The 25,425-nt window shown below is 36.1% G+C and overlaps 1 protein-coding gene, 1 long non-coding RNA gene and 1 pseudogene across 10 annotated transcripts in view; all 3 read right to left on the reverse strand.

Annotated features, from left to right (window-relative positions):
• The window catches only part of GPATCH8 (G-patch domain containing 8), a 98,489-nt gene that overhangs the window by 67,567 nt on the left and 5,497 nt on the right, over positions 1–25,425 (reverse strand). For 4 of the 9 annotated variants that reach the window (XM_027098949.1, XM_027098948.1, XM_027098945.1 and 1 more), the window contains one exon: positions 6,635–6,709. In XM_027098949.1, coding sequence (XP_026954750.1) covers positions 6,635–6,709 — 75 coding nt within the window. Of the gene's footprint in view, positions 1–714; positions 733–6,634; positions 6,716–25,425 lie in introns of those variants that run through there. The other 5 variants (XM_027098950.1, XM_027098952.1, XM_027098955.1 and 2 more) reach the window with 4 other exon arrangements.
• LOC113615922 (uncharacterized) lies at positions 10,890–21,081 on the reverse strand. The gene is made up of 3 exons (XR_003431159.1): positions 20,194–21,081; positions 13,709–13,712; positions 10,890–10,902 (listed from the first exon to the last, which is right to left on the reverse strand). It is a non-coding gene; the product is annotated as an uncharacterized LOC113615922 (long non-coding RNA).
• On the reverse strand, positions 14,302–15,606 carry LOC113615921 (protein BEX3-like; annotated as a pseudogene).

Raw genomic sequence — 25,425 nt, forward strand, 5'->3', positions numbered from 1 at the left:
ATGCCAACTGGAAAACTGGGCTGAATTTCATTGATCAGAGGAACAAAGATTGGGATACTTTAAAAAAAACAAAAATGTGGCAAATGATAATGAGAAGTCTGTTTCTAAAACAAAACATGCAATTGTTTTAAACCTATATATACAAAATCATTACTGTGCACAAACGGTCACTAGAGATTATTTTTTGCTAGCAACTTAGAGAATGAGAAAATGCTACAGCTATGTGTAATCCCAGTATAGAATGCCTAACTATTTATAAATAACTTTACCGTTAAAAAAATTTTTGTAAGTCTTAATACAAGTAATGTTAGCAGAAAAGGAAGATAAAGAGGCCTTTATAATACTACTGTGGAAATAAACTTACCTGTACATAAAATCATTGTTTTACATCATCGTAACTCCTACAACTGAATTAACTATGGGAAGGACAAGGATAGCAGAATGACTCTAAGATTATGCAGCTGATGGAAGTATTGTTTAATTTTTTAACAGACTAATTTTGTAACTATACTTGGCACAGATTTACGGTATTAAACCATGCTGACAAAAATTGTTGTCCCTTTTTTTAATTTAAGAAAACTCACTCTTTTGGCTAAGTGGAGATGAGACATTATGCTGTGTTATATTATGAATGCACTAAAATAAACAGACAGATGAAGCAGTATGCTATTTCCAAAAGCAGTGCAAGTGGAGTGAAAGCATTTCCATACGAACCTGGCTTTAAAAACTGGGCTGTCAAAAGAACAGTTAAATGTAACACAAAGTAAGAAACTGTCCAATCACTAACGGTCTTTTTTTTTTTTGTCTTGTTTTCAATTCACTGCTTGCAATTAATGTATTTATTAAAGAAGAGTGAAAGCATAAGTAAATTCACGAGTCAAGACCAGCTGAGAGATTCAAGAGCAGCGTGTTGTGACTGACAACAGTGAAAGGAGAAGCAAATGTTAAAGGGAGAAGGAGGAAAAAGAAAAATTTAGGGTTATACACATTAGCACCACTTTTACAAAACCACTCAAGATGGCTGTCACCTTCTCAAAAAAACTATTGATACAAAATGGCAGTGGTATTTCTCTTCTAAAACTTTAGGTGAAAACTGTTCTTTAATTAAATCTACTTCCCCAAGTATGCACAGGGAATGAACTGTCAGGGGTTATATTAAAATTATTAACATGCCACTCTGTGTCCCTGCAGTTATAACAAACGCAACAAAAATAATAGGCGTATCTCCCAGAAAGTCTTCCCCTCACCAGCCTCCTAGATTAAGTGAATGACTAATACAGAAAATCTAAACCTTTCCTATCATTTCAGCCTATCTGCTTTTGGAGGAAAAAAGGCAGTTCTGTGACTCTGGAGAAATGACTAGTATTCATTATGGTCCTTTTTCCTACCAAAAAAAGAAAAAAGTTTTATAAACACTAGTCAAAACTCCAACAGGCTTAAGGATGATGGGTAACAAGAAAGGCACACCAAAATACCTTATAACAAAGTAGAACAAAGCAGACTTGTCTAATCTGAAGTGATCAAAATGTTCATTGAACTTTCACTGTGAAAGAGCAAGGGATTCAATGGCCAGCCTGTGAAAATCATTAATCTACTCTCTCTGGTTAGGTTGCCAATTATTCCCGTGAATGTTATAACAGTAAACTGCAGTAAATAATTTGTAGTCCTAACAGGTAATCTAGACCTAACATGGGCAATGAGTACTATTTAACTTCTGAAATAGTAACAATTTACTATTTTGGTCACTGTAATAGTCACTAAAAAACTTTCAGTTTTTTATTTTTAAATAAAATGTATAATTTGCGATTTAGTTATAATCTCATAGAAGCAAAAATAAATAATAGATTTTATTTTTTCTTTTTTAACACAGCCTGGTTTGTGACTAACAAAGGGGCATGTACAGTGACAGGTTGTTTATAATTTAAATGCACATGGAAGAAATGCAGGGAAATACACTATTAATAAAGCAACTGAACTTTGCCCAAGGGAAGTAGGCAAAAAGCTGGTTTTCCACATGATTCACAGAGCTCCCACAACCTGTTTGTTTTTTTTGTTTCAGGCCGTGTGGCACGGCCTGTGGGACCTTAGTTCCCCGACCAGGGATTGAACCCGGGCCCTCGGCAGTGAAAGTGCAGAGTCCTCATCACTGGACCACCAGCGAATTCCTCCCACAACCTATCTGTTAGTCTCTGTGCTTGAGACTCCAAAAATGGTGGCAGTGCAGCATTTTCTTTGGCTAGGCATGAAGTTTTTCTTAATTTTGGTTAAACTATGAAGCTGACCTAAAAACTCAAACTTTTTTCACCTAGATTATGTAAATTGGCCTTTACATTTTTTATATTTCTAAACTTAAATGTAAATTAAAGTGCCATATTTTAACCCTTTTTCCTCTGTATTATATGTGAGAAAGAATATAATTTTTAAATGGGAACATCATTTATAGCAAGAAATGTATATTATAAACAACTACCAATATGCTGAAAACACAATACCAGCCAAAAAACAAAAACAAAAAACCAACTCATTATTGTTTCATCCATTCCTCGACATTTTTATTAATTAAATACCAAGTAGAAAACTTTCCCAGGAACTTTGCTCCATGAAGCTGTATACCACCAGAGTAACAATGATCATTTTGGCAACAGCACCACCAATCTGTATAATGGGAGCCTGCCAAAATACAGGTTAAAATTTACTTCACCGTGTGGGGCTGATTCCACATTTTTAATAGGAAATAGAATATCATGTCTCAAGAGAAAACTATACTACAATTATGTCAGTGACTAGATGAATACTAATTCCACACTGAATTTTCTTTCAGTTGACAGCCACATTCAATTTATACCATTTAGCTCATTTTCAACAGTGACAAAAATGGCAAGTCTCTTGAGTGGATTGTAAGCTTTGCTGATTGTGTATTAAAGACTCTAAGCAAAAACCAAGTGCTACTAGGTGAACCCATGCAAATAACAAGTTGTAAAAATTCCCCAAACAAAAAAATCTATAGCTCACTACAGATGACACAATGAAGACTAGAGAGAAAAGCCATATAGTAATGCTACACCATTCAGCTCCAAGAAGCACATTATTTATAGTGCAGTCCACATATGGTCACTGCTAAATGTCAAATCAGCAGTCTTACGGAGTTACAGTTTGGAACTAGTGGAGTCCACAGATCTAAACAGATATGCAACATGACAAAACCCACTTATACATATACTTCTAAATCCCTAGATATGCAAAGGAAACATCAGCAACTGGAATTTGAAAACTTAACATTAATTTTTAAAACCTGCTCGGTCAACCTGACAACTATACAGACAGAATTTTAATCAGTCAGGTAGAGCAAAAACCAAGTAATGGCTGATGGGTAGTTTTACTTCCAGCTGCAACAATGACAACATATTTTAAGTCTATGGTGCAGGCATTTTAACTTTTGGATAGCTTATAATCACTCTCCCATCTGACTTCTCATCTTCTTTCTATGATAAAGATCATAAAGGACCATATATCCTAAATCACATCAACCAATTCTTGGATCTATGGTGGAATCCTAGACTGGCCTATGGTTTTAGTTTAAGTTTTATTTGTTTTCTAAACATTTTAAGTATATAGAGGTCATCATTATAGCTGGGACCTAAAAATCTCATAAAGCAATAACTTAAAATATAAGTTCTAAAAGTTTTTTGTAATGAGGGTAAAATATTAATACTTCCTACTTTCCTTTAATTCAGATAATCAAGTTGTCTGGCAATTCTTTAAAAATTTTCTTAGAACAGTGTTTTATTCTTGACCAGAAATTTCACTGAAAGATATCTGGTTGGCTGAAGTAAAGAAGGGAAAATAAAACTTTATAACAAAGATTATGAAATACTTTACAAATGCTGGATTTTGATGTGTTTTAAACATTTCCTGATTGAAACTGAAACACCTGTAATCATCTCAGGAACAAAGCTAATAAGCTTCAGAAGTTTACCAAAAGCATAATGCATTATCACATCTTTGTATCTCATTTCCCATCTTGCCGGTTCGCAACAAATTTACCCTATTACAAAACCAAAGGACCTTAATCCTATACTCACAATAACCCTTCACAAGGGCATATTCTTGGCACAAACCTGTGCAGAGACTTCCTCGGTTACCAGCTGCTGCAGATTACCTTTGTTAGAAAAAAAAATGACTAGACCTTTAGCTCCTGCAATGATCTGTAGACTCCCAAAGCTGCATATTTCCAGCCACTTTTGAGTTGCATGCTGTAGCAAAACAGTCAGCACCTCTCAATAGATATTGCTGCAGAGAAAGATTTTAATTCAGCAGAGACTCTTTCTGTGTGTTAGAAACAACGCCATTTCCCCCTAAAAACAAGATAGCTCAACAAGATAGCCAGCCAGCCAGACATATAACTAATATACACTTATTTGGTGAGCATTCCTAAGGTGATAGGGCACTTGGGGGTTACTACACTACCTATTTTGATGCCAATCATTTTAGGACTTTCTTTTAAAACTTTAAATTTATCCCCAAATGATTTGGTAACAGAAATAAAATCCCTCTCTTTTTGTCCCACTTCTATCTAACACCATGTCGGCTATGAAGCTCCTCTCCCCTACTACCTAAACTACCACATCACAAATAAAGCATATTTTAATGTGTTTCCGGAGTAAATTTTCATTGTAAGTATAATTTATTAATATACATCTCTGAACATGTAACTATTCATAAAAATATAAATATCTAGTCTGAGTACTATATACCATTTGCTATTTTTAGTGGAGAAGATAATAACCATTTAATAAATAAGGCATATATCAATTCCACTCCTACTTGTTGAGATTACTCAGTCCGACTGAATTCTGATAGTGTTCTCCCTATGACATGTGCTAGAAAAATTCCTGGACAGTGTGAGAGGAAAAAGAGCACTAGTCCCACATGCCAAAGGAATGACTTTTCCAAAAATCTTTAAAGGTAGCCCTAAAAGAAGGCTTTAAAATGTTAAATATCATTTAATTTACTGCTTTTAAAAAAACTTTCTTGAGTATAATAATAATGACTACTAGGCTGCAAACTTAGTCTAGCTAAATTTCCTGCTACTGTTGAGTTAGAGTACCCACAGAATTATGGCTTGTATAATATTAACCAACCATGTACCTTGTAGAATATGGTACTTGGACCTTTCTTCTGACAGCTATCTGTTCTTAAACTTTGACCCAAAGAAACATTTAAATAAAATGGAAAAATTAAATTATTTTTCAAGTACAAGGTATTGACCTAGCTAGCCTACAGATTTTATTGTAAAACTCTACCTTGTGATAATTCCCAAGATGATATAGAACAAGGCAACAACTTCAGTGATTTTTAACTTAGCAAAGTGGGCTTGGCATTTTATCCTTAAATCAAAACAAGACTGGGCTTTCAGCACATCAGGTGTGAATTCTCCCTCTGCAGCATTATCACATGCGTCATCAATTACTGCCATGCCTAAGTCTAGCATCATGCCAGCACATTAAGACAGAGGTACTATATGCAGTGTTCACTGGACCAGAAGAACAGAAATAAGAAGGGGAGGTGGGGGAGAAAGAAACCCTAGAGAAGAAATTAAAAAAAGGCAGACCGTGCAATACAAACCAGATCATGGCTGCTTAGCTAATATGGGCCAACTGCTGTGGAAGAAAAATGTCGAACACCCCAAGTTGTGTAAATTTCTGTAAACATCTAAACACACACACAAACACACACAACACCAACCTAATTAGGAACATAAATATATGTTGATCCTTTACTATGGTACAGTTATGAAAATAAAAGCTAAAGTTAAAATATCTGCTCTCTAAATTGCCTTATTTTCCTGAGGGAGGAGGAGAAGCTAGTGTTTCTTAAAGGGAGAAGGGGGATGTCTTAACTGCTATAGAGATTCTCTCTTTGATGATTTTTCATTCAAGTTAACCAATAAATTCCTGAAACCCTTATTAAATACGTACACTTAAGCACAAATATTAAATACTGACAATACTGACAAGTTTAGACATTTTAACAATGGGCTGTGTAATCTGAAAATAAAGGGCTTTTCAAAATAAAAATAATGTTCAAAAGTTAAGAGTCAGGAAAATAAATCTCCTTGTTCTATTGCTTTGCATCAATATTTAAAATTAAGTTGTGTGAAAAGATACAATCAACTTTTGACAAACACCAGACATCTCAAGCCACAGAAACCAAAATTACCATGTTTCACAAGAGTCTGGTAAATAAAACATATTAGTCCTTAACTGTTCCTAATGGAACATTTCACACATGATTGTGTTGCCCAGGAAAGGTGAAGCTTTTTAAAGGATCAAAATACATTTTACTCCTTTATTCAATTTACAAAAACACTAAACTTCAACTTGCTATCTTTAACAGGATATCAGTATGGGCCAAAAATGATATTTTTCCATCGAAATTCTAAATTGTCTCTAGATTTTTCACTGATTTCCCAACATATTAAATATTAGATTACAACCCAAATTCTATTTGATTACTGTAGGGCATGCAAGACCTCTAAACTGTACTATAAGTTATTAATAAGTTTAACTTCATTCACATCAAGTGTCACACGAACACTACCTATTTGTGACCCAAAATTAAGCACTGATCTTACCGATTCTATAGGCTTGTCAAGTGATGCTTGTTCAATTTCCAAATGTCCTTCTTCATACTGATCAAAGTGATTACCCTGAAAAAACAAGACAACAGTTATTTTTTCTGAAAGCAATAAATGCCAAAATTATTAGTAAAACTAATCAAACTAGGGGTTATTTTAACTTTTCATTCTTTTTCCGTAAACAATCAAACTATGCCACAAATTCAGACTTTCTTAAATTTATAAAAACAATCAGAAGTCTAGATCTAATAATGTGAACTCGTCTTCCTATGATGAACATTGAAACTGCTAACTAAAACATTATCAACCATTTGGGCTATCGACTCTTTCATAGGCTGACTGTATTAGGAAGACTGCAGAATCTTAAAAACAAAGGGCTGTATTGTGTTTCACTTTTCCTAAACAATCTTGTGCTACAGAAAATAAACCCTAACGGCAGAATGCAAATAAAATCTGTATCACAATACTGTTCAATGTTGACAACATTGCTTTTAACTAAAACTGCTAAAACATTCAACTTTAAATCATCAAGTTCTAACTCCAAAGTTTCAAGGAATTCAGAAACAATCTCTTGACACAGTATCCCAAATACAGCTATTCCTCTAATGATCTGCCAAAAGAGATAAGCATGCCTGTATAATGCCATATTTGACCACAATCAAGCAAGCTGTCACTGCAATTAGAATAAGTCAAAACAGCTCAATTGAGGACAGGTGCAGACAACTAGGAAATTCTCTCTAATCCTGGTTTTCTCTGCTCCATGAGAAAGGAAGAGCCCGTACTTTGGCTTTAAATCAGAGTATCAATTTTCCGGTTTCCTTCGTGTTACAAAGTAGAGGGTATGAGGATTTGTGAGTCCTGAACTGACCTAAGTCAAAAGACTAAAGACTTCAGTCTAGCCTAAATTTAATTCAGGTGTGGAGTGGTATGACAACTTGAATGTTAACCTAACCAAAAATCACTTTGCTTTTTCAAAGTAAAATTTCAGTTGAAAGAATAAAGCTTAATGATAGCAAGCTCCAACATATAGTTTGCCACACTGTATCATAAACATTAGATTACTTGTTTCCCTCACCAGAATGTGAAGTCCCTAAGGAGAAGAATGGTGGTCTTGTAGTGAAGAAAAAGTTCTGCAACTAGACAGTGGTGATAATGGTCGTACAACACTGTTAATGTATTTAATGCCACTGAACTGTGCACTTTAATATAATTAAAATGAAAATTTTTATGTTATGTGTATTTTACCACATTAAAAATAATAAAACTGTGTGGTAGAGTCTATCCAAAAAAAGAAAGGAGTAATAGGACAGGAGTGGGGTTTCCAAAGACAAAAAGCTAATCTTAAAAATGGAATAGGATTTAATAGCAGGTATCCCTTCCAAGAATGAGAAAAAGCAATCATCAACAAACACTAAAATGTGAAAAAATAGCTATCAATCTTGAAAGTCTGTTTTAATCTTCAATATTTTGTCCAACGATCTCTTTAAAATAACACCTGCCTCTTGGCATTTTAACTTCTATTCCAACATTTAAAAGTTTAACAGTTACTTAAAAGGTGTTAATTGCAAAGTACAGCTAAATTCCGAAATAATAAATATCCAGATAATTAGATTAACTCAAACCTCACAGTATTATAGAACACCAATGTCCAGCCAAATCTCACAGTTCTCTTTCATTCTATAGCTTGATATGATCTAATTTTAAAAGAATAATCTCGGGCTTCCCTGGTGGCGCTGTGGTTGAGAGTCAGCCTGCCGACGCAGGGGACGCGGGTTCGTGCCCCGGTCCGGGAGGATCCCACGTGCCGCGGAGCGGCTGGGCCCGTGGGCCACGGCCGCTGAGCCTGCGCGTCCGGAGCCTGTGCTCCACGGTGGGAGAGGCCACAGCAGTGAGAGGCCCGCGTACCGCAAAAAAAACAAAAAAAACAAAAACAAGAATAATCTCAAACTACCAACAATAATTGGGTACTATTTTTAAAATAATTAAATCTTTAGAGTAGTTAACTTAGGACAACCGTGTTTCAAATCAAAGAAGAACTGCTCCCAAATTTATCACTATCAAAAATGATATAATAAAAGCACAAACACTTAAACAGATATTATTAGTGAACTACCAAGTAATTCTACAAAAAAGAAAATGCCATCTGGGAAAACCCATTCCAGTTCATCCTTAGTACACGAGAAATAACTCGAGTTTTTCCAAATAGATCATGAATCATTAGCAAAATCTTTTTTTTGGGTGGCCACACGGGATGTGGGATCTTAGATCCCCGACCAGGGATTGAACCCGGGGCGGCAGTGAAACCGCAAAGTCTTAAGCACTGGACCACCAGAGAATTCCCTACAAATTACTGTTCATAAATACCAGATTCTAAACACAGCTAAGTTTTCAAATCATTCTGCATCTATCTAACACAATACAAAAGAGCATTAATAATACAGTTTGAGTCCAGGAAAAGATCCACACATTTATGTTTTTTTGAAGTACAGTTGATTTACAATATTTATGATTAATTGATTGACAAAGGTTCAAAAACAGAGAAATACGTATTTTCAACATATGGTGCTAGAACTAGGTATTCATATGTAAAAAAATGAGCCTCAATCCATACCTCACACCATAATAAAAATATAACTCAAAATGTATCACAGACCTAAATGTAAAACCTAAAATTATAAAATTTCTAGAAGAAATATACAGGAGAAAATCTTGGTGACCTCGGGCGAGACAAAGATTTCTTAAGATACAACCCCAAAAGCTCAATCTATAAAAGAAAATATTGAAAACCTGGACTGGGAGAAAATATTCACAAATCTCAAAAGACCTGTATCCAAAATACATAAAGAACTCTCAAAACACAATAATAAGAAAACTCAGTTTTAAAGTAGGCAAAGATTTAAACAGACATTTCACCAAAGAATATATATAGATGGCAAGCACTCAACATCATTAATCATTAGGGGAATACAAACTAAAATCACAAGGTGATACCACTATGCACCTATTAAAATAGCTTAAAAAAAACCCCCAACAATATCAAGTGCTGATGGAATTGCACAGAAACTCTCATAGATTGCTGGTGTGAATGTAAAATGGTACAGCCACATTAGAAAACAGTTTGGCAGTTTCTTATAAACTTAAACATACACTTAGCAAATAACCCATCAATACTGTCCCTAGGTATTTACACAAGTAAAAGGAAAAACCTACGTTCACACAAAACCTGCCTGTGAATGTCTGGAAACTACTTAAATGTCCCTCAACTGGGAAATGGATTTAAAAACTATGGTTCACCCGTACAATGGACTATTTTTCAGCAATATAAAGGAAAAAACTACTCATATAAGCAAAAACATGTATGAATTTCAAACACATTATGCTAAGTGAAAGAAACCACACTGAAGTGTCATTTTGTTCATATAGCATGTGGAAAAAGCAAAATTAGAGAAAATAAAACTGACCAGTGGTTGACAGGAGCTGTAGACTGTGGTGGTGGCTACACTATGATACAGGTTTTAAAAATATTTATTTATTTATTTATCTATTTACCTATTTATTTATTTATTTTGGCTGTGCCGGGTCTTAGTTGCTGCACGGGACTTCTTAGATGCAGCATATGAACTCTTAGTTGCGGCATGCATGTGGGATCCAGTTCCCCAACCAGGGATTGAACCTGGGCCCCCTGCACTGGAAGGTGAAGTCTCACCCACTGGACCACCAGGGAAGTCCCCTATGACACATTTTGTTAAAACACAAACTATACACATTTAAAATGGGTAAATTTCACCTATAATGGAAAATAATCTGAAAAAGAATATATATATGTATAACTGAATCACTTTGCTGTACACCTGAAACTAACAACACTGTAAATTAACTATTCTTCAATTTTTTTTTTTTTTTTTTTTTTTTGCGGTACGCAGGCCGCTCACTGTTGTGGCCTCTCCCGTTGCGGAGCACAGGCTCCAGACGCACAGGCTCAGCGGCCATGGCTCACGGGCCCAGCCGCTCCGCGGCATGTGGGATCCTCCTGGACCCGGGCACGAACCCGCGTCCCCTGCATCGGCAGGCGGACTCTCAACCACTGCGCCACCAGGGAAGCCCCAACTATTCTTCAATTTTTAATAAATAAATAAATAAAATGGGTGAATTTCACTATATCTTAATTATACTTTAATTTTTTTAAAAAACTGAAAAAGGGTGGGAAAAGCCAGTATTTCTACATTTCCACCCTTAAAAAAAATATTTTTTAAGCATTAAAAAAGCTTAAATCCTATGCTGTAAACACACTATAGTGGTAGTTACTTGCATCTATACATGTGTTAAAATAAAAATCAATATTACTGATAGTTTTTAAAATTAAATAAAACAAAGTAAAAAACATGCATAGACAGCTCTAGAATACATACGAGCCTGATTCTAGAGGTTAACTCAGAAACCTAAGTGTCTAAGAGACAAGAGATGAGATGGAGGTCCCGTTTTTAACTGCATGTTTTTTTTCTTTTGAACTTTATACTTAAATACTCTAATACTCATACCCTAATAGAAATCATAATCATTTTATGTTTACCTCTCAATATTTAAAATGAAAGCTATATGTATTTTTGCATCAATACCACTTTAAAATAGATTTTAAAATATTTCCCCAGAAATGTATTTTAAATAGTGTTGATTCAAAAATACATATAGTTGTAACACAGACGTAGAGAACAAACTTATGGATACTAAGGGGGAAGGGGATGGTGGGAGGAATTGGGAGATTGGGACTGACGTATATACACTACTGATACTATGTACAAAGTAGACAACTGATGAGAGCCTCCTGTGTAGAGCAGGGAACTCTACTCAGTGCTCGTGGTGACCTACATGGGAGGGAAATCTGAGAAAGAGGGGATATATGTGTACGTATAGGTGATTCATTTTGCTGTACAGCAGAAACTAACACAACATTGTAAAGCAACTATACTCCAATAAAAAGTAATTTTTAAAAATGTTTAAATAAATAAATATAGTTATGCATTATGCTGCGTTACTTTGTGACTTTTTTCCCAGAAGGAAAAGGTAAGAGGGGGAACACTGGGAGAAGAATATCACATTTTCCACAGCTATTACAAATTTAAATTGCAGATGATATTCACGGTAACACTTCTTCTATATTTTAAAAAGTAGAAACTAATGTCCAACAGGGGAAGAGCTTAATACTATTTTATTAATGCAACAATTAGGGAGTCATCACAAAAGTTTTAAAACTATATAGAAATATGTTAATTTGAAATTAAATGGAAGGGGGAAAAAATCAAAAAGACTGTGTAAGACTGTGTGGACAAGAATTAAGCAGTGTTAAGCAAATGTGACAGGAGCTGGTAAGTATACCTGAAGAAAAACATCTGACAAACATCTAAAATTTAGTTTTTTGTTTTTTTGTTTTTGTTTTTTTTTGTGGTACGCGGGCCTCTCACTGTTGTGGCCTCTCCCGTTGCGGAGCACAGGCTCCGGACGCGCAGGCTCAGTGGCCATGGCTCACGGGCCTAGCCGCTCCGCAGCATGTGGGATCTTCCGGGACCGGGGCACGAACCCGTGTCCCCTGCATCGGCAGGCGGACTCTCAACCACTGCGCCACCAGGGAAGCCCTAAGTCCTATTCTTATTACTAATTTGCTGTTTGATCTCATACAAATCATGTTATAGTTCTCATCCATTCTGTACTCATTTATAAAATGAATTTGAACTAGACACTCTTTTATGTTGTTTCTTGGTCTAAAATTCCACGAATTTGCAGATTTAAACTGAATTAAATGTACCCTATAGGAAAAAAAAGGCTGACATTTAAAATTTGTTACTACAAAAACATAATTACCATCAATTTTCACAAAAGCAAAATGTTAACCACAAAGCCAATAATCCTTGGTGGTGAAGCATAAAACATCTTTCATCTACCACCAAAATAAACGTGATGACATGAAAATCAAGTAAAAGCTAGCAATAATCTAGGTGACCCTGGGTTTGGTATTGACTTTCTACATACTACACCAAAGGCATGATACATGAAAGAAATAATTTATAAGTTTGGACTTTATTAAAATGTGTAACTTCTGCTCTGTGAAAGACACTGTCAAGAGAATAAGAAGACAAAGCACAAATCAGGACAAAATATCTGCAAAAAAACCACATCTGATAAAGGGCTATTATCCAAAATATACAAAGAACTCAAACAATAAGAAAACAACTCAATTAAAAACTGAGCAAAATATCTAAACTGATACCTCACCAACAATTAAAAACTGACCAAAATATCTAAACTGATACCTCACCAAAGAAAATATACATATAGCAAATAGTACATGAAAAGATGCTCAACATCTTATTTCGTTAGGGAATTGCAAGTTAAAATGAAATACCACTACATATTAGAATGGCTAACATCCAAGACACTGAAAACACCAAATGCTAGAAAGGATGTGGGAGCAACAGGAATTCTCATTCACTGCTGGTGGGAAAGCAAAATAATACTCTGGAAGATAGTTTGGCAGTTTCTTACAAAACTAAACATAGCCGCCTTACCACACGATCCAGCAATTGCATTCCTTGGTATCCAAATGCGTTTAAAACTTTTATCAAACAAAATCCTGCACATGACAGTTATAGTAGTTTTATTCATAATTGCTATAACTTGGAAACAACCAAGATGTCAAATAGACGAACAGATTAACCGTGGTACATCCATGCAATAGAATATTATTCATCGCTAAAAAGAAATGAACTATCAAGCCACAAAAAGATACAGAGGTATCTTGAATACATATTATTAATACTAAGTGAGAGACACCAACCTGAAAGGTTATAATACTGTTATGACTCCAAATATGTAACATTCTGGAAAAAGCAAAACTATGGAAACAGTTAAAAAAACAAACAAACAAAACAAAACAAAACAAAACAGTGGTTGCCAGGGGCTTAAAGGGGAAGAAGGGATAAATAGATGGAGCATAGGAAATTTTTAGGACAGTGAAACTGTTCTGTATGATACTATAATGGTGGATACATGTCATTATACTACATTTGTCAAAACCACTGAACTACACCAACAGTGAACCCTAATGTAAACTACAACCTTGGTTGATAATCATTTGTCAATGTTGGTTCACCTCTTGTAACAAATGTACCACTCTGGTGGGAATTGCTGATGACAGTTGATGTGAAGGGGGGAATGGATATATGGGAACTCTGAACTTTGAGCTCAACTTTGCTGTGAATCTAAAACTGCTCTAAAAAATAAAGTCTATATTTTTTTGTAAGTAGCAACAAAAGAAGTTAATAACTTGAGTAAACCCGTAGTCAAAATTTCTAAAGCATTTCTTCAAAACAGTATGTCCATTTTAAAACCTGACTACAGGGCTTCCCTGGTGGTGCAGTGGTTGGGAGTCCGCCTGCCAATGCAGGGGACACGGGTTCGAGCCCTGGTCCAGGAGGATCCCACATGTCACGGAGCAGCTAAGCCTATGAGCCTGCGCTCTAGAGCCTGCGAGCCACAACTACTGAAGCGCACAGGCCTACAGCCCGAGCTCCGCAGCAAGAGAGGCCACTGCAGTGAGAAGCCTGCGCACCACAATGAAGAGTGGCCCCCACTCACCGCAACTAGAGAAAGCTGCACGCAGCAACGGGGACCCAACGCAGCCAAAAATAAATAATAAATAAATAAATTTATTAAAAAAAAAAAAACTGACTACAAAATTGTAAAACTGATAACAATGATTACCTCTAAGAAATGAAATGGAGAATGCAGCACTTTCACTTTTTACTTTGTTACAATGTAGCCTGAACTTTTAAACAGTATCCACTTTTATATTTGTACTACTTGTTCTGTTTTCGTTTTGGGGGTTTGTTTTTTTTTGCTTTTTTAGAAGCTTTTTAATTGTTTTATTAACTTTACATTTTTCCAGGAGAATGGGTGAAACTGTACTGTTGACAGAAAAACTTAGATTGGGTGCCAAGGCAATCTCTAATTAGAAGGTGGTAACACCTGACACATGGAAATTACATAAGATTCACAGCAAATGGATCAGTAAAGGCATATCAGGAAAATGAAAGGAAAAAGAAAACAACGTTGGGAATCACAGTATTAATCTCAAGGGAAATGGCAGGAGTCAAGGCATAAGGCAAAATTCATCATGATGGTCATGGTGATTAGAGAGCTCCCCTACAAGTATACAAAGACAATTCCTCAACTGCAGCTCCCTAAGTTTTCTCCTGATTTCTCTCATCCCGTCCATGCACATTTCCATCTCCACCCATCCCATCACTGACCTGTCTACTGGGTATGGCCCACTGGAAATTACAGGCAACTCGGAGAGCCTTTCCCTGTGTATTATTTCCTGCTGGCTGGTGGCCTTCGCCCCCTCCCAAAGGGGGGGTCTTCCTCTCCATTCTGCATGGGCTGCTCCATTTCTTCATTTTCCTAGGCCTATCCTTGCTGTCTCTTGCTTCTCCGATTCTCGCCACGAGTGCACTACCGCAACACTTATACCCACAGACCTGCTCCACTTTCCCTGGAGGGATGAAGGCTGCTTTGCTCTGCAGCTCCCAGTCATGTGAGGGCACCACGTCACCGCCAAGCTCACCCCCCAACTCCTGTAGCCAGTGCAGCAGGAGTGCACCCCTCCTGCCTCAAGCACACACACAGAAAACTCCCTGTATTACTGTTTTTAATAATACATTTTAATAAAGGGGGCACAATGTTCTAAAAAATTAAAGACGTTATTAGCACAAAGCTTCCTTACCTGTGACAAGAGGCTACTGGACTACATGCTATATCTAGGAATAAGATTAAAGTTCTACCTACAAGTTGAGTCTAACAGAATGTCTGGGAAAAAGTATTTTACAAAAAACACCCCATTAAGGGCATAATTTGAACAGTGCAAATCACCTTTTTTTTTTTTTTTTTTCCCCCGGCCACACCACGCAGCTTGTGGGATCTTAGTTCCCTGACCAGGGATTGAACGCAGGCCACCACAATGAAAGCACTGAGTCCTAACCACTGGACAACCAGGGAATCCCACAAATCACCTTCAAAAGACTGAAAAAATTAGGGGACAAGGGCAAGGATGTGGAAATACTGAGTCCTTACAACAGTTAAAAAATCATCTTGTATAAACAAGCCTCTTCTCTCTTTATTTACATAAAAGGACATGTTATTCTAACCCAACATGTAATATTCACTAATTTTTTGTCATCTACTAGGAAGTGTTCTGGCACAGGACACATAGATAAAGAAAGAGTGCCTGGACTTAAGGAATTTGCCTTAAGGAGAAGGAAATAGCTAAACAGTGAATTACAATATGGTTAAGTGCCATAACAGAGATGTAAATGAAGAGCTGGGGGAGCACAGACTAGGAGTATCAAGCAAGACTTCAAAGCGGAAGGGGGCTGGATCATAGCCAGGTGCAGGTGGAGTGTGGAGACTCTTCTACTGAAAAGTATAAGGCTGGCTTTGTAGAGCACAGGATTTATTCTCTGATCTATGATTTACGCTATATGCAGCTAGTGGAGGTCTTTAAGAAAGAGAGTAGTATAGTAAGATTTGCTTTTTAAAACTGTTTATTAAGTTTTTTTAAGGAAGTGGGGAGGAGGACCAAATATAAAGAAAACAAAGGGGGAGCTGGAAAAGATCAAAGACAATGGAGATTTGGAGGGAATTGCCTTGAAGACTAGATAGCTCCTTCCTCAAAGAAGAGTTAAGAAGGACTATATTTTTGTTGGGCATGAAGGTGATCAAAGAAGATATATGAAACTCTTCCTTTTTCTTTAGCAAAGGAAGCAAGCAGTCCCTTGTTTCCCCCGAAACAGATCATTTAAAGCAAATCTTTCTTACCTATAGGAACAACGTTAAATTTTGGATCCATGCTCCTAATGAAGGCTTTTATATCAAGTAAGTCATAAATTTATCTAACAATGCCCCAAACACAAATGTACAAGTCAAAGGGTTTGCTTTAGAAGATTAAACAAATATACAATAAACATAAGCATAGGGCCCCACTGAGCTAGAGAATATATATAGGTACTTATGATAAATTGAAATACTTATTAAGTATTAATTACTCAAAATTAATGACAATTATAACATTAACTAAATTTTTGCTCAATGTCAAGAAGAGTCTAAGGAGCCATGACAACTAAATGTAATGTGATATCCTGTATGGCATCCTGGAATAGAAAAAGGACATTAGGGGAATACTAAGGATATCCGAATAAAGTTAATAATAATGTATTAAGGGACTTCCCTGGCAGTCCAGTGGTTAAGACTCCACGCTTCCAATGCAGGGGGGTGCGGGTTCGTTCCCTGGTCAGGTAACTAAGATCCCACATGCCTCTTGGTGAGGCCAAATGCTACTACTACTACTACTACTACTACTACTACTACTACTAATATATCAATATTGGCTCTTTAGTACAAATATGCCATACTAATGTAAAATGTTAACAGCAGGGGAAAATGGGCACAAAGTATATGAGGTGTTATGTGTATATATATGAACTCTGTACTATCTTAGCAATCTTTCTGTAAATCTAAAACTGTACTAAAATAAAAGGTTTATTTAAAAAAAAAAAGTTTTGGGAAGGGTCAATACCACTCCATACACACAGACATGTACAGCTTCTTTTAGTTTTATAAAATACCTTTAGAAACCTTATCCTAAGGTTATTAGGATAAGCTAGTGAGATACTCAATACAGGATCTGGGAATCAGCTGAATTTAGGGGATTTTTTTTTTTTTATCATCACTATTTTACAAACAAGAGAACTGATACATAAACGGATACAGAGATTGTCACAAATTCACAAAGGCTTCTGATTCTTAGTCTCATATTCCTTCCACTACATTCCCATACAAAGCCCAAAGATTTAAAAAAATAACCTTGCCTCCATAATTCTGAAATAATATTCCCTATAGAAAGCAGAGTTAGTCAAAACCTAGTTATCAATATATAAAAGAGATAACTAATAAGAACCTGCTGTATAGCACAGGGAACTCTACTCAATACTCTGTAAGGGCCTATATAGGAAAAGAATCTTTAAAAAAAGAAAAGTGGATATATGTATATGTATAGCTGTACATCTGAAACTAACACAACATCGTAAATCAACTATACTCCAAATAAAAATTAAAAAAACAAAAACAAAAACCTAGTTATCACAAAAGACACGGAAAGACTGAGGATGTGTTATACATTGGAGGAGACAAGAATAGCTAAATGTAATCAATGTGGAATCCTGGATGGGATTCTGGAACAGAAAAAGGACATCAGTAGAAAAAGTAGTAAAATTCAAATAAGCTCTATGGTTTAGTTAATATTATTTTACCAATGTTAATTTCCTAGTTTTGATAATTATATTATGGTTATTGTACAAATACTGTAGCAGGAGAAGTTGGGTGAGTGATATACCAAAACCCTCTATACTATTTTTGGGACCATTCCATATGTCTAAAATAAGTTTAAAATAAATTAGTTTAAAATAAAAACAAAAATCTTTTAGTTATTATTATTATTGAAAGCATATTATTATGAGAAAACAATTAGAGTGCTGAAAAATGTGCTTGCATGCTACCGTTGGAAAGGTAGAATGGAGAATGCTTGTATATATTAAGTAACTCTGAAAGAACCCACATATAATTGGAAATAGTGGTTGTCTTTGAGGTTAAGCGGTTTAACTTTTCACTCTGAATCCTTTTGTCCCTTCTGAATGTCGTTACTAGAAAAGCAAAACGAAGAACAAAGGAAGGGATATAAAAAGTGATTTCAAACTCCCAGGGCACAAACTATGATAGTAGTAGCGATGATGATGATGATGATGATAATGATATTTTATTTCTTGCCTCTCTCCCCCACAAAAATTTTTTTCAAGTCATTCAGATGAACTAAGATCCTTCTTTCCAAAAATAGTCTATAGCATCCGATTATCTGAAGACCTCAACAGGGATTTGAAGAGAAGTAATTTTTTCTGCTTTACCCTGCTTTCAAAACCACATTTAGATCTCTCAAACCCCGTTAGAGGTAAAATGATCGTATCATACAAACCAGGGCACTCTGAGAGTAAAAGGGAGTGCTAATCGTTATTAATTAGCCAGGACAAGAAGCATAAACCAAACACTGGGTCACCCTAGTGAAAATTCACAGATCCTATGTTAGAGCATTCTTAAAATTTGGTTTCAATGATGACTGCTTTGAACATTTATTCCATTGTCTAAATCAACTCTTCCTTTCTAAATATTACCTGCTTTCAGAATTCAAATATAGTTTTTCATTTATGCTGATCAGAAATGTAAGTTCAAAAAGATCAGACACGCACACACCAAAAAATGTGTCAAAGATTTTTAAATGCACACACATGTATACATACACCCAGCTGACTTTCTTTCAACTGCTTCTTCTCTCAAAAAAGTATCAACTTGTGGTAGGTCTAACTACAAATGAATAGAAACTGACTGACCTGCGTGTCATTAAAGTACATGGTAGCTCCAGTTCCTTACAGGTCAAGGATTCTGCTTCCAAGCACAGGACTAATGTGGAAACTTTTCATTACAAATTTAGCTGTAGTGATCATTTAAATATAAATAGAGACAGGGGTTGCCCTAAATTTATCCATATAAATAATCTTGTTTTTTGCTAACCAGTGCTAATTTCGGAATCCACATAATCCCACAGCTGTATCTTTTCCAGTGATTAACTATATGGTAATTAATAGGGAAAACTAGAGCTAAAGAAAAGTGTGGGACAATTCTTTAAGGATCACAACAAACAGCCCATAATTTCAAATAGCAAAACACAATATTTAAGACCCTAAAGAGGTGAGTCTCTTCCATATTCTTATGACTATTAAAATTTAATACCATTTCTTAAAAAAAAAAAAAGAAAACCATTACTCACAGTCAAAGTCGGCAGATCCAAAGTTCTGATCTGAATAGTCAAATCAATCATTAACACAAGGATTATACAGACTGAGATTTTAAATCCTGTCTGGCTTTTCCTATCTAGACTATGTATGAGCCAAGTTTAAAAGTTTTATCTTTGGCAGTTTATTGTACCACTCATGCCAACCCTATCTTAGCACCTGGCTCTGGCTATTTAGCTGCATACTGTAGATGTTCCTGTCTCTCTGCTCCAAATCTCCCCAACCAAAATTTATCTTTTGTACTGTATTTACCATTAGCCCCTTAGAGATTGTCTAATGTCTCCAAGTGTATATATTAATCACAGTCCTACGTCACAACTCAAATAACATACTTGTTTATAATCTGGACTTTCTAAATACAAAACGTATAATGATGCTGATTCCACCTGCCATGGACCAAAAATAGTTTTGTTTAGCAGACAGAGCCATACAGAACAGCTTCATATTTCATCTATGAATAAAAACAGTCCTCCTCTGTCAACAAATAAATATGAGAATTCATCTCTGTCTCCCTCTGCCCTACTCATTCCAAATAAACTAATTCTAGTATTATCTTAATTCAGAAAGAAAATGTCTCAGGATGAAAAACCTATCCAAAAAGAAATGGACATTCTGGGACTTCTCTGGCAGTCCAGCGGTTAGGACTCCACGCTTTCGCTGCTAAGGGCCCAGGTTCTATCACTGGTTGGGGAACTAAAATCCCACAAGCCGCTTGGCCAGAAAAAAAAAAAAAAAAAAGGACATTCTGGGGGATTATTGTTTTTTTATTAGTATATTTAAAATTTATTTCAATTTAGAAAGTAGACAGAAACACCATTGTGGTCAATTCCTCAAAAACCCCAGTTCTTCACTACTGTTTTCTTAATGATATAGTCTGATTTCCAGTGCCTTCCAGTATATTATCGTAAAGCCAAAGATCTCTGAAGTCAGAGACACCAGAAATCAAATCATTACTGTCTGCTAGCTGTATAACCTTGGGCAGATTACCAAACCACTCTCTGGGTTTAGGCCTGTTTCCCCAGCTGTAAATTCCAGATGATCACACTACAGTATTACTGCATAGGTTTTGAGATTTAAAGAGTTACAAAATAATGAATTATTATTTTAAGGCACTGTTGAGGCCAGTCAGTAACCCAGAAGAATAAATTCACTTATAAAACTTAACTCTATGTAATCTGGTAGGAAAGATAACTGGCTAAATCATCTCAGTAAATATCTAAGAACTTGAAAACACATTACACTGAGTCAAGGGTATAAGCATATCACACACTCATCTAAAAATACACGTACATCTGTTTGACATATCAAATTTTCTGGATAATTTGACTAGAACAAGAAAGGACTGGTTTCCAAAAACTCATTACACTGAAAAATTAGGAACTTTTTAAAACCGCATAGGAGAAGTCGACCTTTTTCAGAAATGCAGGCAAAGTCAGTAAACCATTTTTGAGGCATTCAAAAAGATATGGAGACAATAGTTAAGAAGTCCTCTGAGGGGCTTCCCTGGTGGCGCAGTGGTTAAGAATCCACCTGCCAATGCAGGGGACACGGGTTCGAGCCCTGGTCCAGGAAAATCCCACATGCCTCGGAGCAACTAAGCCCATGCGCCACAACTACTGAGCCTGCGTGGCACAACTACTGAAGCCCACGCGCAGCAATGGAGACCCAACGCAGCCAAAGATAGACATAAATAGATAGAAAAAATAAATTAATTAATTTAAAAAAAAGAAGTCCTCTGAGACCCATAGCAATGCTTACTATTTTTCACCACTGGCTGGTATGATAAATGTCTATCTATTTAGACGTTTGACAAAAATTCTGCACTAGTCCAAGGAAAAACAATGTGTATGTACAATGTGTCACACAAAAGGAAACTCACAACTAAAAGATTGCTGAAATTATATACAATATAAAATAAAGTGAGATTATAACTCTCCGTAAGACAACCTCCACACTTGAAATATCCTTCAACTGGCTTTAGGATGTTACAGAACTAACAGGTCAACCTAGATAATCCACAGCACAGCAGGAAGCTGAGCCACCAAGTCTGGACATTCTTCTTAGACTCTACGAAGTCTTTCCTTCCTACATACATGCCTCTACTTAACCATTAATTCAAATACCTGAGCAACCTGTAGGTGCCAGACCCTGACTCAATACTAGAAAAATGAATAAAACAAGAAAGACTGCATTCAAGGAGTTCCACGTCCAGGGAGATGAGATAAATTATAAGTATTATAATAAGTATTACAAAGTATACCGTAGGAGAAATAAAACAACACAGTGGTTAAAGGCTGAGACTGGTCCAAACTACTTGAAACCTACTTCTTCGACTCACTAGCTGTGTGAAGTGGGTAAGTTTTTCTTTTGTAAAATGGGGATAAAAATAAAACCCACCTTACCAGGGGATTACATAATATAATAATGCATACCACAGTACCTAACAGAGAGCACTCTGTATTGTTAGCTACTACTATTACTAATAAAAGTGTTGTTACTGAAATATGACCAAAGTGCTGTGGGAGCACAGAAAATGAAGCAACTAACTCTGCCTAGGGAAGACGACAGAGACAACAGCAAACTGAGTCTTGAAGAATGAGTAGTAAGGGGACTTCCCTGGTGGCGTGGTGGATAAGACTCCCTGCTCCCAATGCAGGGGGCCTGGGTTCAATCCCTGCTCAGGGAACTAGATCCCACACGCATGCCGCAACTAAGGAACCTGCCTGCCGAAACTAAGACCTGGTGCAACCAAATAAATAAATAAATTTTTTTTTTTTTTAAAAAAAAAGAAGGAGTAGTAGGAATTCCAGGCAGGTAAGAGCATATGCAAAAACAAAAAACAATGAAAGAGCCTAGCATGTCCAGATAATAACATAAACTACATAAAATGGCAGGACAGGACAATGAGGGGGAAGAAAAGAAATACACCTGTTACAATGGCACCAGATGCTTAAGAGTCTTAGAAACCAAGTTAGTGCGTTTGTATCTTATACTTGAAACAATCAGGAAAGACAGGAAAAGTCATATTTTAGGAGAAAACAAGGTTCAAAACTGAGTTTACTGTGTGGCCTCAATTTCTCAGTTTTCTCTTATGTAAAATGAAGGATACCACCACCTGGTTTGGATGGTTGCTTAGATTAGATAAATATCTCCAAAACGCCTTGGCACGAGGCCTGGCATGTAAAACTACTCAAAAAATAGTAGCTGACAGTAGCATCATTAGATTCCACAGCAGTCAACTTTTGATGTTATAATGGTCATGGATAAGTTTCTGGTACCCTAATTTGACAGTACCCAGTAGAAGTACCACTCTTCTCTGCCATCTACTCTTTTACTGGAACAAATTAACAAAATGGACTAATTTTTTAAAAATCTTATTTTCTTATCTTTTTATGATGCTGTGCTAACAAACAGGCACTCAATAAATGTTTGGGAAATGGAATGGAATTTCTGGTAGGCCTATAAACAGCAAAAAGGCAAGCAAGAAGTCATGAAGAACCAATTAAGCTGAGATGGTTCTGGGAAAAAAAATATTTAATGATAAGCATACCAACTATTTCCTACCAGTTAGTTAACTGGTAGAAAATGCTGCTATTTATTAAAGAGAAACAATGCTTTGCATAATGTAGACAATACCAACACTCATCTCCTCAAAAAGAGGCCAAACTATGTACCACAGCAGAAAGAATGCTACAAAAGAAATCAGAAGATTAAAGTTCAAAACTCAGCTCTGTACTAGGCAAATACTTAATTTATCTTCAGTTTCTTCATCTATGAAAGACTTACTACCTATACTACTTATCTTGCTGAGTTACTGGGAGAATTAGACAAGAATGTATACAAGGGCACTTATTAAACCATGACTATTCAACTACACAATATTACCATTCTAATATCCAGGTTAGATGATTTTACAACACCCTGGTGCCTCAGTTCCCTAACTTCCTTTCCTATAATGATCTTGACCTCCATTCTACCTTAGCCATTTCACTCTCATGGTCATTACTAATAATTTCAACCCTTCCATAATCTCTACTTCAAACACTGTGCTCTCCAACCACAACCTTCTGTCCTTCCAGCTCATTCCCTCTAGTACCTCCACTCCAACAATTCTTAAACCCCATTAGAACCTACAATCCATTGATCCAACTTTTTTCTCTACCCTCCACCCCAAAAGTCCTCACTTATCTCTCTGCCACGCTTAAAATCACATAGCCCTTGTATACGCCCTCTACTCCCTTGCCCCCACTCACATTAATTTTGGTTAATGGAGACTGGTTATCACAGCTTTAACTGTATGTAAAGCATATCTAACACAACTGTATCTAAATCAATCTTCCTATGTCTATTCCCCTGCTTAAACAACACCTTAAATAGCCAGTACATGCCTGGCTACAGCATTAAAATAAAACTTACTTTTGTATCCCCAGCTTTCACTTTTCCCCTATTCCCAATGTTTTATTCATTGTCCTACAAAAACCAATTCTGCTAGTTCCACTTCTATACTTTTACCCTATTTTCTCCAACTGAATGCCTCCCATTCTTTTCCTTTGCAAGGATGCAAACCCATCTTTCAAGACCCAGTTTAAATGCTAATTTCTTCATAAAGGCACACCTAATTATTCCATTTTAAGGGCTCTCTCTTTTCCTTAGGGTTTTGCATTTATTGACTATAATACTATTCATCTGATAATCATGCTAGTCTTGTGTGTAATAAACTTAATATTATTACTTTTGTTATCTCTCCAGCTAAAACAATAGCTCCTTGAAAAACACCACTTCTTAACCAACTCCGCCACATAATCATACATACTATTCTTAGTACAACCCCTATTCAAATATTGTTTTAACAATTTTTAAAATTAGCTTATATTCTAAAAAATATTCTTGAAGTAAATAAACTCCTTTGCATCTCTTGTGCAGATGATACCCTAAAGTAGTATTAAACCAATTAAATTTTCAACCACTTTTGCCCCTTCTTTAAAAATATTCCATAATTTTACTCATAGCAACAAGAGAAATTATTGACACTACAGCATATAATCCACAAGCATCAGCTTTAGTTTCTTCTATAGTCAAGACCTAAAGTATCAAATTAATTTCTTGATTTTTTATCAGTACTGCCTATAAAGAGGGTGAAAAATTAAGCTGTTCTTCTCTCATCAACTCTGGAAAAATACTATTACATGAACCATGAGATACGAACACTAACTTTTCCAACAATCATTATTTAAAATGTCAGATACGAAACATGATTAGACTTCCCTGGCAGCGCAGTGGTTAAGAATCCACCTGCCAATGCAGGGGACACGGGTTCAAGCCCTAGTCTGGGAAGATCCCACATGCCACGGAGCAACTAAGCCCGTGCACCACAACTGCTGAAGCCCACGCGCCTAGAGTCCCTGCTCCACAACAAGAGAAGCCACCACAATGAGAAGCCCGCGCACTGCAACGAAGAGTAGCCCCAGCTTGCCGCAACTAGAGAAAGCCCCCGCGCAGCAACAAAAACCCAACACAGCCAAAAATATATAAATAAATTTATTTTTTTAAAAAAAAAAAACACCATAATCAATGACTTTTCTCTATTACAACTTTAAACCTGGAGAGCTATTTTGTATTTCAGTTCTATAAAACACAGCAATAAATTGAAATTCCCTCTCGAAATCAATGTAATTGCTAAAGAGTGGCAAGGATGGCAAAAAATAATTGGAACCTCACGAGATGAGAGTAAATGTAATATTACAAAGGTAACTTTCTGGTTGCTTGACTGACACAAAACACAAGATTTATCTTACCCTAAGATTGTCAGTAAGAAGAAGAATTAAGGCAAGAAACAGGAAA

Source organism: Aethalodelphis obliquidens, unplaced genomic scaffold, assembly GCF_003676395.1.
Source record: "Aethalodelphis obliquidens isolate GAN/ISIS:26980383/991018 unplaced genomic scaffold, ASM367639v1 scaffold126, whole genome shotgun sequence".
NCBI classification, from domain to species: domain Eukaryota; kingdom Metazoa; phylum Chordata; class Mammalia; order Artiodactyla; family Delphinidae; genus Aethalodelphis; species Aethalodelphis obliquidens.